The sequence below is a fragment of the Gordionus sp. m RMFG-2023 genome, chromosome 1 (genome assembly GCF_954871325.1).
Source record: "Gordionus sp. m RMFG-2023 chromosome 1, tfGorSpeb1-WG-v2, whole genome shotgun sequence".
NCBI classification, from domain to species: Eukaryota; Metazoa; Nematomorpha; class Gordioida; order Chordodea; family Parachordodidae; genus Gordionus; species Gordionus sp. m RMFG-2023.
In genome coordinates, this window is record NC_088775.1 from 85644607 (window position 1) to 85662213 (window position 17607).

The 17607-nt window shown below is 26.4% G+C and overlaps 2 protein-coding genes across 3 annotated transcripts; both read left to right on the top strand.

Moving 5' to 3' along the window:
- Positions 1–2389: 2389 nt before the first annotated feature.
- On the top strand, positions 2390–5463 carry LOC135922488 (14-3-3 protein zeta-like). Of its 2 annotated transcripts, none has more exons than XM_065456852.1 (7): positions 2390–2547; positions 3137–3298; positions 3549–3725; positions 3848–3971; positions 4034–4197; positions 4282–4377; positions 4607–5463. In XM_065456852.1, the coding sequence occupies exons 2-7, from the start codon at positions 3164–3166 to the stop codon at positions 4658–4660; spliced, it is 750 nt and encodes a 249-aa protein (XP_065312924.1). In that variant the 5' UTR covers positions 2390–2547; positions 3137–3163; the 3' UTR covers positions 4661–5463. The 2 variants fall into 2 exon arrangements, with proteins under 2 accessions (XP_065312924.1, XP_065312925.1); XM_065456853.1 differs by lacking the exon at positions 2390–2547 and adding an exon at positions 2809–2968.
- An 11450-nt stretch (positions 5464–16913) lies between these two features.
- On the top strand, positions 16914–17369 carry LOC135930864 (uncharacterized). The gene has a single exon (XM_065467661.1). It carries the CDS (start codon positions 16914–16916, stop codon positions 17367–17369), a length of 456 nt encoding a protein of 151 aa, XP_065323733.1.
- Positions 17370–17607: the final 238 nt, after the last annotated feature.

Here is a 17607-nt window from a genome sequence, read left to right on the forward strand (position 1 = left end):
ATGTACTCCCCCCCCCCCCATATTTTTTATCTTCACGGGAGTCGATCATCTAAAATATATAATAAGTAAATGGCTCTTAATGCTAAGTTTCGTATTGTATGAATTATTAAATATTCAAAGAGTGGTTTATAATAATTTGTGGTTTTGGTTCCTTAAACTATAAGAAATTAGTGAAAACTGTTAAAGAATATAATAAAATGTTTTCAAAATAATTTGAATAACATATTAATTATGTAAATCTACTTTTATAAAAGAAATCTGATTAAAAGGGAGTAAAGAGGAATACACTAAACAAAAGAAGTTGATAGTTAAAAAAGAATTGGGAGAGGAGGGGGTAGGGGGGGATAAACGAAAGTGATAATAACTTCACATCAACGACGACGAGATATTTTTTTTACATTCTGGAGCAAATAAGGAGCAATAAATGCTAGAGATATCTATAAAAATAATAATGTAGGGATGGATAAAAATTAAAAAAAACATTATAAGTTATGAATAGCTAGGGAATAAAAAGAGCATTTCAATAGGAATCCTAGATGAAATAGTTTAAGGATAAAGAACAAAAGCTAAAATGAAATGAGAAAAAGTAGCATTGAAGAATTAAGATTACAAGGAGATAATGAATACAATTGTTGGGATACAGCACAGAATAAAATGAGAAAAAATTATATAAACTCCAACAACAAAAATAGAAATATGCAAGATTACAGCAAATTTTAAGGTAAAACGCTAGATTTCCTTAAAATATTTTCACTCCAAATCCCTATAAAATTCTAGCCAATTTCTGGATTATGTATACGCTGTCAAAGTCTTAAAATATTAAGAACGAAAATTTAATCGAGTAGGAAATAAAGAGAAATGAGTTAGTATCATTCATAGGAATAAACTTCTGATTTATACTTACAGTATAAATAAATTTAAAGAGAAACCAAAATCTTTTTTAAAATTATTTGTATAACTTATCCTTGAAATTCCCAGACCCTCAATCATTTCTATGCTCCATAAGGATGTAAAGTAATGAATTTTTTGAATATGTTTGATATAGGCCTTAAAAATATAAATTGAATCCTATATATACTTATTAATTATGTAATGAATTACAAAAAAAGAGTTTATTAACTCTTGCATTCACTCCTCCTTTTGTCACAGCTATGTTCATTAACTAGTGTTGTTAAAAAGCCCGATTCAGGTCGACTTTTCAAAACTGCCCGATTAAGATTTTAGCTAAAATGATATTATGTAAGCATCAAGATTTGACAAATAGATGTCCAACATTTCTGTAAGCTATGAGTAAAATATTTGGGCTTACATAATGTTATTTTGGCTATAATCTTAATCGGGCCGTTTTTTAAAATCGACCCGAATTGGGCTTTTTAACAGCACTATCATCAACAGCGTTTGAGCAAGAGAGATGACAAACCAAGATTTACCCCCTATTCTCCAAAAAATTTTTCCTCCATACCAGCCTGAAAGATATATAGAAACAAATTCCCACCCCTGGTCGATGACTTACTTTTCAATTATAGGAACATTTATACACTATAATGGGGGGAGGTTATGATTTCAAATATTGACTGTTTAAATAAAGAGAAAACCTTTTATTGTTTAGAGGAGTTTGAATATTAACCTATATAACTTAAATTTGAAAAAAAAACTATTGAAACCTGAAGGACTTGGAATGTTCAATGTAGTTCCTGCATTTGGGTAATAAGTTAAGGAATAATTCCTACGAAATGGAAGAGAAACAGATGTTAATAGTTGTAGAAAATTGCATAATATATGGGACAAAAGAAGTGGAATTTATTTAGCTATAATAAAGATTAAAACTGACTTTAAATAGATTATTAATAAATTATTTGGTTATGCGGATAAACTATGTAGGTAGTAAGAGAGATCCAAATTAAAATTGGGGCATCGGGTGTAAAAATATATCAAGGTAAAGATTATTAAGAAATAAATATAATGACAAAAATAAAATAAAATAGTTTTTATAAATATTAAAATAATTTTAAAGACTATCTTATACTTAAGCTATTATATTACTCTTATCAGATAAATATATTTATCTTATTATAGTGTATTTTTTTAATAAAACTATGATTATACCATTATATATATATAATACTACGAATAATTTAATGATAAACTTTAAAATTTATAGGTGAAAATTTATAATAATTTTAGTTAGTTCTATAAAAAAAGTTATAAATAATTAATAATTATCATTTTTTAATTTTATAAATTTCTAAAAATAGAAATTAATATAAATATATATTATAATAATACATATTAATATAAATTTTTATAATATTTAAAATAAATTTGAAATCTAAGAAAAAAATCTAACCAACCAATCACAAATCAATAATTTATCGTTTTACCAAGGCAACCTTTGACGTCATTGCCTCTTTTTCCTATTCATAAATATTTATTTTTTACATTATTCATTTAAATTCATTAAAAATAACAACAATATAAATCAATATTTCACTGAGACTAGCTATTGAAACCCATTTTAATCCTAATATCCATTATCTAAGAAACTAAGTAAGTGTAATTTAATTTTAAAATTCACTCATTTTTAAATTCTATTATAAATATTTTAACATTAATCAAATGTGTTCATTTTTTTAATGTGTTTGTTTATATTAATTTTGAGATGGCACATTTATTATTTTTTTTTATCATTACATAAATTCTTAAAATATTTTATCAATTTTGTTTATTGTGAGAGAACGAAAGTTATTAGTCATCGGCCATTTTCTTCCGCCTGATTTCCGTTTATCATATTATTGCATAATCTTGTACTATTTTCTATATTTATTTGAATTGAACTATTTTCTTACTACATCGATATTTAAATCATTTTAATTTACATGTTTTTTTTATTTTGATGAAAATCGATTAAATATTATTTGTCATATCATTTCACAATCTTATTCGAGGATTTCTTTCGTTTAAAATAAAGGTAAACAAATAAAAAAAAATTCTTAGTTAAAACTTAAGGTGAGAGTTAAGAGCAAATTATTTTTATAAATTTGGCATGGATGCTATTCATATTAAAATAAATTCTAGATATTTTATACCAAAAAAATATGCTTCATTTGATTAGATTTATAGAATTTTTTTTTTACAGATTTTCATTCTTTGATTACAACTAAATATGGCTACCCCTGGCACTGATAATAAGGAGGAGTTGGTTCAAAAGGCCAAATTAGCTGAACAGGCTGAACGATATGATGATATGGCTGCTGCTATGAAGCAAGTGACAGAAACTGGTGCAGAGTTGAGTAATGAGGTTATTTTCCCCATATTTATTATGCTTTTATAGCCATTTAATCTTATGATCTAACTATCATGAATATAGCAAAATTTTAATTATGGGTGCTTTGAATTTGTATACTTAATCAAAATATATATATCATAAATAAAAATACTAACTGTGAAACCAAATTTTTAGCCTGAGTACTTTATAAATATTGAAATTTCTTTGTTAAGGCATACATAAAAATTTTCAAAACTTTAAAATTTGTAAAATTTTACAAAAGGAAAGAAACCTATTATCTGTTGCTTACAAAAATGTTGTTGGAGCCAGAAGAAGTAGCTGGAGAGTAATAAGCAGTATAGAACAAAAAGCAGAGAACAGTGAAAGCAAACAAACCATGTCCAAGGAATACAGGGAGAAGGTTGAAAAAGAGCTCAGGGATATTTGCTATGATGTATTGGTGAGTTTCAAATTTTTCATTACAATATAAGTTATTTCATATTGTACAATATTTAATAATACTTCAAAATAACCTAATCATTTCTCATTTTATATAAATTTTAAAAAAATCATATTACCTAGGGTTTACTGGACAAATATCTTATACCAAAAGCAAGCACTCCAGAGAGTAAAGTTTTCTATTTGAAGATGAAGGGTGATTATTATAGATACCTAGCTGAAGTCGCAACAGGAGAACAAAGAGATAGTAAATTTACATTTTTAAAAAATATAATATATACGTTTGTATTATAAATTTGTTTCAACTAGCTATAGTAAAAAATTCCCAAGAAGCTTACACAGAAGCATTTGATATTAGTAAAGAGAAGATGCAACCTACTCACCCTATAAGACTGGGACTGGCTCTCAACTTTTCGGTGTTTTATTATGAAATTCTGAATTCACCAGACAAGGCTTGTCATTTGGCCAAACAGGTAAATTTTATTGCAACATCTCTTAATATAATTTATAAGCTCTTGATATAGACATTCATTTTTTATAAAAAATCAATATTTTAGGCATTTGATGATGCTATTGCAGAGCTTGATACATTGAATGAAGATTCTTATAAAGACAGCACACTCATTATGCAACTCTTACGTGATAACTTAACTGTAAATCAATCTAAATATTTGACATTTAAGGCTTGCTTATATAAAAAAATTAGTAGTAAATTACCTAAACTATAGGTAGGATAGAATGAGAAATCTAAGGTTATTTTGTAAAAATTAGCACAAATGTTTATTTTATTTGTAAAAAAATTTCAAAAATGCTTAATCAAGTTAGGAAATTGGCTATAAAAATTTTTGGCTCTATTTTTTATTTTAAAAAATCTAAAATTAGCTCTGGACATCTGATACTGGAGATGCGGAAGAAGAAAATCAAGAACCAACCTAATCTTTTGTGCATGTTGTCTAATTGAATTTTTTTTACAAATATCTCATTTTATATATATATCTTTTTTTCTCTCATCCTTCACTTAACTATCTAATGCGACATGAATAAAATATCCATTCATTCATATAATTATTAATTAATTTATCATTGGTTGTATGTAAACTTATAAATATAAATTTTTTTGCATGCCACAAAAAAATTTTAAGATATAATTTTAGCCAAAAAATTATGAACATAAAAAGGCTTCTTATCCTGATTATTTATTTAGTCCCTTTTGTATTTATAATATCTAGTATAAATATTTAACATTTTTTTTGGTATGTGATAAATATAGCAAAAGTGTTGGCCATAAATAACCCATTCTATTTTACTACATAGATATTACAATATTATAATTGATCAATTTCTTTTTATCACACATTAATAAGAAAGGTTTAACTTATCAACATGGTTTTTATAATTTTTTTTATTATAACTAGTAATCCAGGCAATGAAAATAAAACTATTCTAACTTTTTTTTTAAAAAAAATCATTTTGTTGAGTGTTATTTAATTTTTATTCACATCTTTATTGAATATTTTCTTTCTTTATTTTAGAAATGTATCTAAAACTAAATTTGATATTAACCTGAAAAATTATTATAAAATATAAATAGTTGTATATTTTTAAAAAAATAAATATTTTTAAAAAATTATAAATTTTTTCAACAAATTTTATTTTGTATTTTTTATTAATTTTTTTTTGCTTTTTACATATATACATATAAATAACAAATACAATAATAACTACAAATGTCAGCTGGCTATCTCTTTGATTATATAATCTTGTTAAATTTTATGAATTGTTTTGGCATTTTGAATGTCCTTTTTGGAAATGGTTGATTAAGTATATCTGTTTGCCAGTATTTATGGCAGATAAATTTTAATAAGATAAGATTTATGTACTGTACATTAGAGTACAATTCCTGCCTGAATGAGTTTTGGGCCAGGTCTGTTTTTAAAAAATGATTTAGATTTTGACTGTTGGGCCTAATATTTTTTAAAAAATGATTTAGATTTTGACTGTTGGGCCTAATATTTTTTAAAAATTTTGGACTTAAATATGATATTGACATTTTGTCAAATAAATTGATATATTTATAATAAATTTGACCAGGTCGGGATTGACTGGGTTGGACAAATGTTTTAAAAAAAATCTGGGCTGGGTTTGTAAAGTTAGGCCCTATGCAGATCACTACTCATCCTTATTTATCGAAATACTTAGATGGAATATATAAAAACGATTATAATTTTAAGATCTTGCAATATTTTTTTTGTCTATTAGTAAAAAGATCTGTAATGATTCCCAATTTCTTTATATATCAATATCACTTTAAATTCATTTAACGTTTTTTGTTGTAAGACAAATTTGAGCTTTAAAAGTCAAGCTTTGGGAAATACAAAATGTTTTATTCTAAAAATCGATATTTTTTTTAAAAAAAATAATCAAAATTTTTTTATTTATACAAATCAATAATCTTATTTATTTGAAAATGTGTAACAATTTCTTAAAATAAATAACTGAATTGTTTTCTGACTAGTGAAATTATAGATTTAAAATATATTGATTTTTGAAAGAAAAAAATTATTTAGATTTAATAGTAACAGTATATTAAATAATTGTTATAAAACATGATGAACTTAACAGTTTTTGGGCATTTGAACTAGAGATTAGGGGATATAGCCGGGTATTAAATTGCTGCTTAGGTAAAAAAAAAATTGGTACTTACCAGAGACCTTTAAGGGCTCGCCCACATTTGACTCGATTTGAGCCGATTTTTAAAAATGGCGAATTCATTATTTTATCCAAGTAAAGATTACACAATCCTGAAGAATTTGCTCATAGACGATACAAAGGTTTGGACATTCTCGAAGATTTGGCAATATTTTTCTGGCTAAAATATAAAGTTAGCCTTTTAAAAGTCGGATCAAACTGAGCCATTTAGCTACGTACGCTACACAATATTATTTATACATAACCATATTCTACCGTTGGTGGTAAAATTTTTTTCTCCAAAACATTTTTTCTAACAATTGCAAACAAAATGATGGTCAATATAGGTCTGCATTGGGCGGATTTTTAGCCCGCCCAAATTTTTGGCAGGCGTGGTCGGGTTTTTTTAATATTGAGTGGGTTAATTTTTAATATTTTTCAGGCGAAAGAACAGAAAGACTTCAATTTATTAGAAATAATAGTTTTATTTAATGATATTAAATACGTTTAATTATAAATATATTAAAATAAAGCCAAACCAGCCATTAAAATAATTTTTAATCATTAAGCGGGCGTGTTAAACAAAATTTATAGATAGTTTGAGCGTACGACGGGTAAATTTTTTTTTAAAAATAAATGGGCTTGCAGGCGGATTAGGAAAAATATAAAACAACTAAGGACGGCATTTTGACTAAGAACCCGCCCATTGCAAACCTATAATGGTCAACAAATATTATATAATTAAATAAAATATTTTAGCATAATTATATAAAATAATTTGATGTGCTTAAAAAAATTTTTGAAACTTGTTCACTGCAAACCAGATAAGGACTGCTACATCCACTAATTTAAGCATATTTAAATTAAATTCATCAATTTTTATTTATATCGTTTCCTGATTATTATGGTTCTATAGGAAACCTGATATTTAGCTCATTTTTTTTAGAAAATATAGACATAATTACACTATTGGAAATCCATTTTTTTGCAATTTCATTATAGCACTAGCCTTTTTTGAAAACTGCTAAAAAAATGGCGATGAAACCTTCTATGTATCAATTTTATTTAAACAAGAGAGATAGGAAGGCTTTAGGTTCTATTTCCATGGGTAAAATATAAATAGCTATAAAAAAAATATATAAACTACAAAACCTTAAATGTCTATAAATGTTTTTAGATGTATTTACCGCGCAAAAACGTTAGAACCTGAAGAAATCAACCCATATCTTTTTTGCCAAAAATCTGTTTTTTGAAATTTTATTTTCTCAATACTCTGAATTCACAGTTAGTGCTGATTTTATTGCGAAGAATACAGATATCTATATTTATAAGTGAATACTTGCTAACTATGAATTCGGGGTTATTTTTTATGCTGTCTCTAACTACAATAATTAGTCAATTATTACTCTAATTGCATTATTCATTATCAGAAGATATAATATGATGTATACCAATAATATGCAATTTTATTTCAGGCTCTGTTTCTCTATATTTTACAGAGACCCACATGGACACCTATTGACGATCCTGCCAAACCCTTATTTGATAAAAAAAAAAAACTTTATTATACAACCTGGCCTGGAATTATTAAAATTTCGTTACAAATACTTTTGGATGTATTTTATAAATTATTTTAAAAGGAAAATTAACAGGCCCAATTTTGCCAGGTCGAACTTTTCTAGGCGTATTTGCTCTCATGTAGATGCCGCGTGAAGTTTAGTCACCTCATGCATACTTACGTTTTTTTTCATCGCTTCTCACAAATGTGAATAGCTTTAAAAAGATAAAGCGTTGTTTGGGGATACAAGATTATGTTCAACACGCCCTAAATCCATCTAAATAAAAGTTTTGTGTCTTACTTAAAAAAATATTATAAAATTATTTTTGACTTTTAATTAGGGGATTAAAACAAGGAGAAGGTAATTAAAATAATAATTTTTTTTGATAAATTCTAAGAAAGAACGACTGACTGAGAAGCTCTAAAGATGTGATTGGAACGATAACCTGAAAACTGCAAATGAATGAGAACAAAATGAAAATTACAAATTGATATGAATGATTATTATTATTACAATTTAATCTAAAATTAATAATAAAAAAATAAGATTTAATCTATATTATTTATTATTTTTTTTATATATAATGCATGATAAATGGTAATGGCAAATCATGGTATATAAAGGGAGATATAGTACTTATGGCAAAAGATCATTGTGCTCAAAATGTTAAAATTAAAAATAGAAAAGGGCATATGGAAATGATCTGACCTTGTCCGAAATTTCAAAATATTCAGTTTGCTCCCAAATTTTTTGAAAGAGGGTGGGGTAGGGAGTAGGCATATAGGTGTGGAAGGGGGGGTTAGAGATAGGTATCGAATGGGGGTTAAATTTATGGGGGGTACCAATTACATTTTTGGTAAAATTAGTTTATTAAAGATTAAAATTAATTAACAGATTTCAATAATCGTCATTTCTTAAATCGTGTCGGATCTGATCTCACTATGAATCCATCCTAAGTTTTAACTTATATAAACGAAACTATGCATCATATTCCATAATAATCACTTTCCCTTTTAATTTTCCTCAGCTAATCGGGTCCAAAAATATTAGGTAACCCCGAGAGGACCCCATCCACAAATTTTGTCAAGGCTCTTTATTACATTCTTAATGTTATTAGCTAAACACTCCCTTTGATGAATTAATTATTGACTTAACCTTAGCTCTTAGAAACACGATGTTAAAACCCGAATATTCTCTAAGATGGTATATTAAATTCATCTAAGTTCAAGAAACGATCAAGACTCATAGAATCAAATATGGAAGACTCAATGGACGATCATAAATGAATCTAAAGCCATGACTATGATAAAATTGATATAACTATATTGAAAATAATCGGAATTATAACTCATTTCTAAAATGGGCCTCTCAGTACAACTTTGAAATATCAATTTTAAATGGTGAGAAAGAGAATATTTCAAATTAACAAGATAATAACAATACTTAAACTGCTTCTTACCTTCCTCCACAATTGTAGTCATTAAACAAAATTCAAATTACTATGATTTTTTGCACATGATTAACCATTTTTCTAACAAAAGCTACTACAAAAAAAAGACGATATTCACACAAATGTGACATCATCAGCATGGCATAAGCGGAACTATTAAATGAGTATCTTAGTCAAGATTCTCTGAACTAGAGGTCTGCAATGGGCGAGTTTTAGCCCACAAGCCAATCCCGTTCAATATTTTTTTTAAAAATTCAACCCGTCCGGCCAATCCACCCATAGTTTTTGAAAAATATATACATTCTTTACCCGCCCGCCCATTAGTCTAAAATTTTTTACCGGCCGGCCAATTATTTATCTAAAATGTTTAACTCACGCCACCCATATAAAATTCAAATAAGCTCATTCTTTCAATTTTTTTAAGCATCTAATAAAAAATGATTTAGTATACGAGATACATCTTTAAAACAATATTCAATTTAAATTACCGATAAGGAATTTATTTGATATAATAAAATATTTATGTATTAACATAAAATTAATAATTATTGAAACTAAAACCTTGCAACAATGTTAAATAATAGAATGTTTAGTTGAAATGAAAAACTTTAATCAGTTAAGGTTTATAAATCACGATACAGTGTTCGTTTGTAAAAATAAAGAGTGTCTTATTCAATGACCGATTCACTTGGGCCTAAACTGCGGGGTGAGAGTTGGGAGGGGGGGGGTCAGGAACCACCTCAGAATTTGTCCTCCCCAACAACGAACCTTTTTTTATACCACTATATTTGGAAATGAATTTATAAAAATAATAAATATTATTCTAATCAATTACTCTAATCGTTAAATACTAACTAACGTTAAATATAAATTCCTAATTATTACTAATTAATTGATATTCTAATCTTCATATTAGCCAATTTTATTTTAAAATAGTCAAAAAAATGACTTAAAATATGTAATTTCTTATCAAAATACGCGATAAAACGACAACTCCCCCCCCTCTCCTGATAAATAAAATGGTTACAGATTTGATAGTCCCACACTTACAATTTGCAATAACGTGATATTGTTTCTTAATTGAAAGGATATTTCAAAAGTAAACTATCCGACATAAATAATAAAAACAAAAAAACTGATCACATATTTTTTCTTCAGCGAAAGATAAATTCGGTGTGTTATGAAAGAATCTTAAGAAATTTGATGTAACACCTAGAATACAGGGGATCCAATAGAAATAGAGAATGTAAATAGGCCCAAGAGAAATGGAAAATGAGGATATTTTTGGATCATTTTAAAAAGAAAGTTTAGATAATATAATAATTCTCAAAAAAAATCATATTCTTACTTTTTTAACGATATAGATTATAAGTGGTAGGCCTATTCAAAAATAATTCGAATATTCGATTCGATTCGAATAATTCGAATCTAATCGAATAATTACGAATACGAATAATAAATTATTTGTTTTATCTGAATACGAATAATCATTTATTCGATTCGAAAAAACGAATTATTCGAATAAAACGAATTATTCGTAATATTTAATAAATTGTTTAATAAATCTAACATTTGTCATTTCTATTTGTTGACCTGCCAATCGGACAGGTGATGTGTTTGTGTTTATAAAAATTCTAGCACAAATTTAAAAATTTCTGAAGTGAAAATTTAAATTTTTATTTGCCACATTTTTTGAATCTCACGAAAAGTTTATTTTTTGAATCTCATAATAAATTATATTAAAAATTACACAAACCAGAGGTACATAAAAATATATTACATTTCTACAATAATTATTGTTAGCTAGCATAATTATGTTAGAGGAGATTGCTTCTGATGAAATTATGCTTGATGTTGAAGATGAGAAAATTTCCTCACAAAAGAGAGCAATCATATGGGATCAATATCAAATCCTTAAAGATAGTGAAAAGGCTGCTTGCAATCATTGCAAGAGTATTATAAAATGTAAAGGCAAAACAACATCTCCTCTTATTAATCATTATAATAGGTTTCATTCACACCTTAGTAAAAAAAATAATAAAATTGACATTTTTTTAAAGTCTACACCAAATTCTTCAAAAAAAATTAATTTTAAGGATAATTTATTAAAATTATTTATAAATCATAATATTCCTTTTATTTATTTTATTAAAAAAATTAATTCGAATTATTCGAATCGAATACAAATAGTAGATTTTATTATTCGAATCGAATACAAATAGTAGATTTTATTATTCGTACGAATTCAAATAGTAAATTATTCGATTCGTTAATATGATTAACGCACTATTCGATTCGAATTCGTTTTTGAATAGGCCTAAAAGTGGTAATACAAAATTGTAATATTAGCCATAAACGATTTAGGATTCGAAAAAAATCCCCTTTAGGTTTATGTTCTTATCTCCTGCTAAGCCGATCGCGAAATTTTTTGCACCGTAAATTGGCTTATTTCTCATTCTAATATTCTTTGCAACTTGGTTATAAATCTTTTAATGAGCTGTATTTTATATACCAATTAAAGATATTAGCTTTTTTCAAAACCACAATAGCACTACAATTGAAAATTTTTTCCTAGATAGTTAATTTGATTGTAAAAAAATTATGTTATGTAAATAATTAAAATTTTTCTTTAATTTTCTTTATATTGAAATAATTTGAAAAATTGGTAACTCACTGAATCACGGAGAAATTTTAAACATTATTATTTTTTTTATTTATACTTCGTCTGGTAGGATGAAGTCGTTATTTTAATTTTAATAATTTAGCTATAACTTGTATAATTTGGTATTTCAATAAAATTATAATAACTGAAAACAATATTATATTTATATAGATTAATATTAAATTATATTTAATTTTATGGGTCATTCAATTTCAACGATTTCAAACCTAACGATGCCCAAATTAAACAAGTGCTTACCTTTTAAATCTAATAAATAAACTATATTTCTTTTTTGAAATAAAAAAATTATTTATTCCAATAAATTGATTAATTATTTAGTATTTGATTAAAAGTCCTAACTTAGTAGTAGTGTTGTTATATCGCATAACTTTAGCCAATTCCAATAAAACTTAGCAATGTTTTAACCTAAAAAAATAGACTAACTTTAAGTTCAACCTGAACATAGATATTGGTAAGAATTCTTTAGGATAAAAATTTGACAGATCCATTTTGGAATTAGTCAAAGCTAGGTGATTTAACATCACTACTTAGTAGTTTCGTAGTACACGTCTTGTTTTTTTATTGTAAAATTAAAGTTTTTATGAAAATTTTCACAAATTTTTTTAAAATTTTTAAATATACTCCTTTTTTATTGTAAAATTAATGAATTATGATAAAAAATTTGCACCAAAATCCAAGACGATCTAATCTAAGATTAAGCCAATTGAAGGGGAAAAAATATGCATTTCTTAAAACTCTTGAGTAACGAAACTTTGAATTTATATAGCATCAAAAAATTTCAACCAATTGATCTTATATTTATTATAATATTTAAAAAAAAATAATGTTAGAAATTTCCCCGTTATTCAGTGAGTTACCGAAAAATTTAATTAATGTTTATTTTATACGCAAATATTAGGTATTAAACAAATTTGAAAATATTTATTTTCTGCGCAAATATTAGGTAATAAACAATTTTAAAATTATTTGACATTGGATTTATTATAAAAAAATATCAAAATAAATATTTATGCTATTTATTTTTTTTAAACTAGCTGATAAATTTCAAAAATTACATAGATCATTATCATTGCTCCTCTCCTTATTTAAAAGATGACCTTTGTATGTCCTCGTTGTTAATTGGGTCTTCGAGTTAGCCAAAACCCTATACCTTTACATACATGGATCACCTGATAAAAGATGTCCACATTCCCTCAAAAATGTCAAAATCCTTTAACCATTCCTGATAAAAAAATTAATTCAACCTAATAACACACACACAAGCAGAGTAATTGACAACTTCTCAAATATATTCCTAGCCTGGAGGAAGTGTCCCACCATAAAACACCTCTGCAGAACACACCAAATTTAAAATCTAACTCTTTCATGATGCAAACAACCACGTTATAACATAAAATTATGGGGTAATCTACTAACTTTTTCCCTACAAACCCCTTACCCCTACCAAATCAAATAACAATTCCCTATTTGATCACATTAAGCACAATTTGGAAAATTTTGATTCCTTCTTCATGATTGATTACGTATCTAAGAGTAATAATTGATAATGACGATAACAATCTACCTCATCGATGCAATTAAAACATCAATAAATGAAGGTGAATTAAATTAGGGCTCTCATATTAAACATCCAATGAAAATAAATTAGATTTCACCAAATGCTGACACTTTATTGCCGCTTCGTAATCTTCACCCTCCTGCCTCTTATACATCCTCACCTATTTTTACCACCGATGCACATAATTACTATATACAATAATAAAATTATTCGGACCATAAATTCCTTACAAATTCCCTGCACACATGAGTTAATGAAAGTAATACACCAGATGACCAGCATGTGTGCAAAAACTTTCTCAAAAATGTGTACTGAATGATAAATCTGCCATTCCAAAATAAGCCATTATAATTTTACACTTCTTCTATCCTTACCTGTGTTAAAAGTGTTCTACATGTATAATTTACTTTATTTTCCCTAATTTTATTTTATTATCATTTTTTTTTCTATTGGATTTCGTGATTAAGCATCTGCATTAGTATTGTTATCACCTTACTTATACCTTATAGCATAGTCCAGTGGCGTAGCTACGGGGGTGGTTTTCGGGTTCGGACCCCTCCCAGAGCAAAAATTTTTTTTAGATTATAAGTTCAAAAGACTTATAAATGACTTTATATCAAATAATCATTAATATTTATATTTTTCTGGTTTTGATTTTATGGAAGGATATTATATTACTATTGAAATTATTCTGGATAGTATTATTATAAAGTCATTGATAATAATCTGTTAAATTATAAAAACATATTATTGATGCATTTAAAAAAATTTTTATTATATATTATTGAAGATATGTTAATGATTTGTAAGATAAATCCTGCCGAAGTCCTTGCAAAAGGGTTATGGACCCCCTCTAAGGAAAATTCTTAGCTGCGCCACTGGCATAGTCATACATCTATAATTTAGATAGTAATCGTACTTATCGTTATTTTGTTAATATGTTTTAAGTTTATTTTATTTCCATATTTTTATTAGTGGTTTATAATTTGTCCTATATTGTAAATTTTCATCCATACAAGTAAATTATAAAATTTTACTACATCGTTTATTAAAACTTTTGACTTTTTTGTCTATTGTAAAAAAATAGTACTTCAAAGGCATCTTCTAATTTTTTTTTAAGGAATTCGATAACGGTAATTAATTATCCATTATAACACTTTTGTATAAGATTACTGCTTCAAAACCTTGGTTAGATGCGTCTATTTGCAATATCAACTCGCGGTTTGGGTAGTGTTGTTAAACGGCTCGTTTTGAGTCTATTTTTAAAAACGGCTAACTGAATATTTTAGCCAGAAAAATATTGCCTAATCGAGATTTCGATAATATATGTCTAGACCTTTGCTCCTTCAATAAGCAGAATCTTCAGACTTAGGTAATATTTTTTTCTAAATAAAATATTGAGCTAGCCGTGTTTTGAAATCGACTTAAAACGAGCCTTTTAACAACACTTAGATTTGGATTATATATATGTAGTATTTTATTCTTTAACTATTGTATTTTCTTTTCAAATTTTTGAATCTTTATAATCCAACAATCATTTTATATTTTTTTAACTATTTTATCTTATTTGGATATAATCTCATGTATATTATGAATAGTGAATGGTAATTTAATACACCTAGAAATGATTTCTTATCGGGTATCTTTATAATATTTTTTGTTGTTGTAACTAAACTCTTAAAATGATTTCTTATCATTTTGGATATCTTTATAATATTTTTGTTGTTGTTGTAACTAAACTCTTAACCTTGCGATTTCTCATTTAAAGGACCTATTTTATATTTTCTAAATTCTCTGCATCATAATATCGTTTCGAATAAATTGCAAATTATAAAATACTTTACAACATTTTTTCTAGTAATTCTTTCGTTCTTTCCTTCGTTAGAATATGATTGGTGCTCCATACCAAATAATAATTGTAAATATAGCGGTATTGTTCATTCGATGATATAGTGAATAATATGCATTTACAAATATTCTCGCTTTCTAAATCTAGTGTTGTATAATTGTTGAGATTATTTTCAGATGTAATATAATGTATGATTTTACAAAATTAAATTGTATTTATCGTAATAAACTACAAGAAAAATATTGTATAGTAATAATAATATATAAAATATTTGTAAGAAATAAAGTGTTATATGTTAACTTCCTCTTGAACTTTAATTTTGCTTTAAAATGTTAAATTATTAAATTGAAAATAGGTTTGTCTTGTAATAACTAGAAAAAAATTAACCAAAATTTTATTACACCATTAGTTAGAGTCTCATAATATTCTTTCTTCTTAGATTTAATAGAGACTACTTAAATTAAATGATAAAAATGTATGATTTTAGTATTCATTGTCCATAGCCTAATACTAGTTTAACCCTTCTTGATTCCGATGAAATAATTAGATTAATTTAATTTTTTAGAATATCTTAACAGATTGACAATATAAGACCAGGTAATCTGTTGTCAAACCTCAAAATCTTATATACCTTTTTTGTAAAATTTTTAAAATGTATGCGAATCCAATTGAATTTATTAAACCTTGATTTTATTCATTTGACTAAACTTTTACTGGTTCGAACCAGTTAAAAAAGGTTTTTTTATATAAAACCTACAAAAATCTTTTAAAAATGACAAATATTTATATAACAACAATCTCCCCCCTCCCGTTAATTATTTCTCTATATATCTATACCGTATTTAATATATAATCTTTGTTTAATTTAAATAAGTAATTTGTATAATAAATAAATTCTAATATATGGTTATATCGGTTAATATCGGAATATCTCCATTTCATTTAAGAGTTAAATAAAAATTCCTTTTTTCATCAGTTTAATTGATTTCACAATGCGAAGTAAATGCTTAATTCCCATACTCGGCGTATTTTTGTTGGCGTCTTTGCGCTATTTATCGACCCGTTATCAAAACTGGTATACGATGGATATCAAAGTGAACTATTTAAATTCTCGATTTTATCATTCAATCAAATTTATGTCTGACTTTAGAGATTGGAAGAAGATGTGGCTTGGATATATTTATTCTGATCCATATAAAGACTCACAAAATATTGGCGATGAAATTAACGATAATGACATAGAAAATGAGATGGATCAATTTCAGTTCTTAGACGAAAATTCTAACACATCGATTTACCGCAGGTTCCAACTGCTAAATATTCCTAGGGCATTTTTTATCCACAACCCTTCCGAAATTTGTTTCGACATGATAAAATGGTCATCAGTGATGAACTACCTTCAATGAATACTTATCAACCTGTTATTAGTGAAAACAACACTGAAAAAGAGGTAAATCCTTTAGACAATTTAATGGAATTCCAAAGGAAGCTTTATTGCCATGTATGGAAAAATATGCCAACTAATCGCGAATACGGGCACAAAAACTTTATTGATAAGAAAGAATATGAAGCAGAGCACTACGCCAAATTTTGCAGTGGGTGTGGTTATTTAATGAGTCCTCTGTTAGCTGGAGTTCTTTACAATCAGTCTCTAGAGTGCCTTGCTAAACCATTACCTAACGAAGACGTCTTCTGGACCGGTATCATAGCCGAAAAAGTCAAAGGGATTGATCATAAGACTTGGAATGCTTATTATAAATGGACAGAGAGGGATTGGGGGGAAATGCCTTACATCTTCTGTTCTTACTTAAACATGAAACACCTTAAAAAACTTTATTTTCGCAATTCTTATCTATGAAAAGTAGCAAATTATTTTTTTGTTCAAACTTAGTAAAAATTTTTCATACGTTAAATATAAATATTACCCTATATAATATTAGCCATGAAAAATATTAAATAAAAAAGGATGGATTATATTTTTTTTTTATTATTGTGCAATTCATATATGAAGAACAAATTTATTCTGATATTTCATATTTGGATGGCGCATCTAAAAATAATTCATTTGCTTTATCATTATATTGTTCTATCTCAAT

Bases quoted from the DNA above. Each gene is read 5' to 3' on its own strand.
- LOC135922488 (XM_065456852.1), top strand. From the start codon at position 3,164: ATGGCTACCCCTGGCACTGATAATAAGGAGGAGTTGGTTCAAAAGGCC. The intron at 3,299-3,548 runs GTTATTTTCCCC...ATTTTACAAAAG, and splicing joins GTGCAGAGTTGAGTAATGAG to GAAAGAAACCTATTATCTGT. The intron at 4,198-4,281 runs GTAAATTTTATT...TCAATATTTTAG, and splicing joins CTTGTCATTTGGCCAAACAG to GCATTTGATGATGCTATTGC.
- LOC135930864 (XM_065467661.1), top strand. From the start codon at position 16,914: ATGAATACTTATCAACCTGTTATTAGTGAAAACAACACTGAAAAAGAG.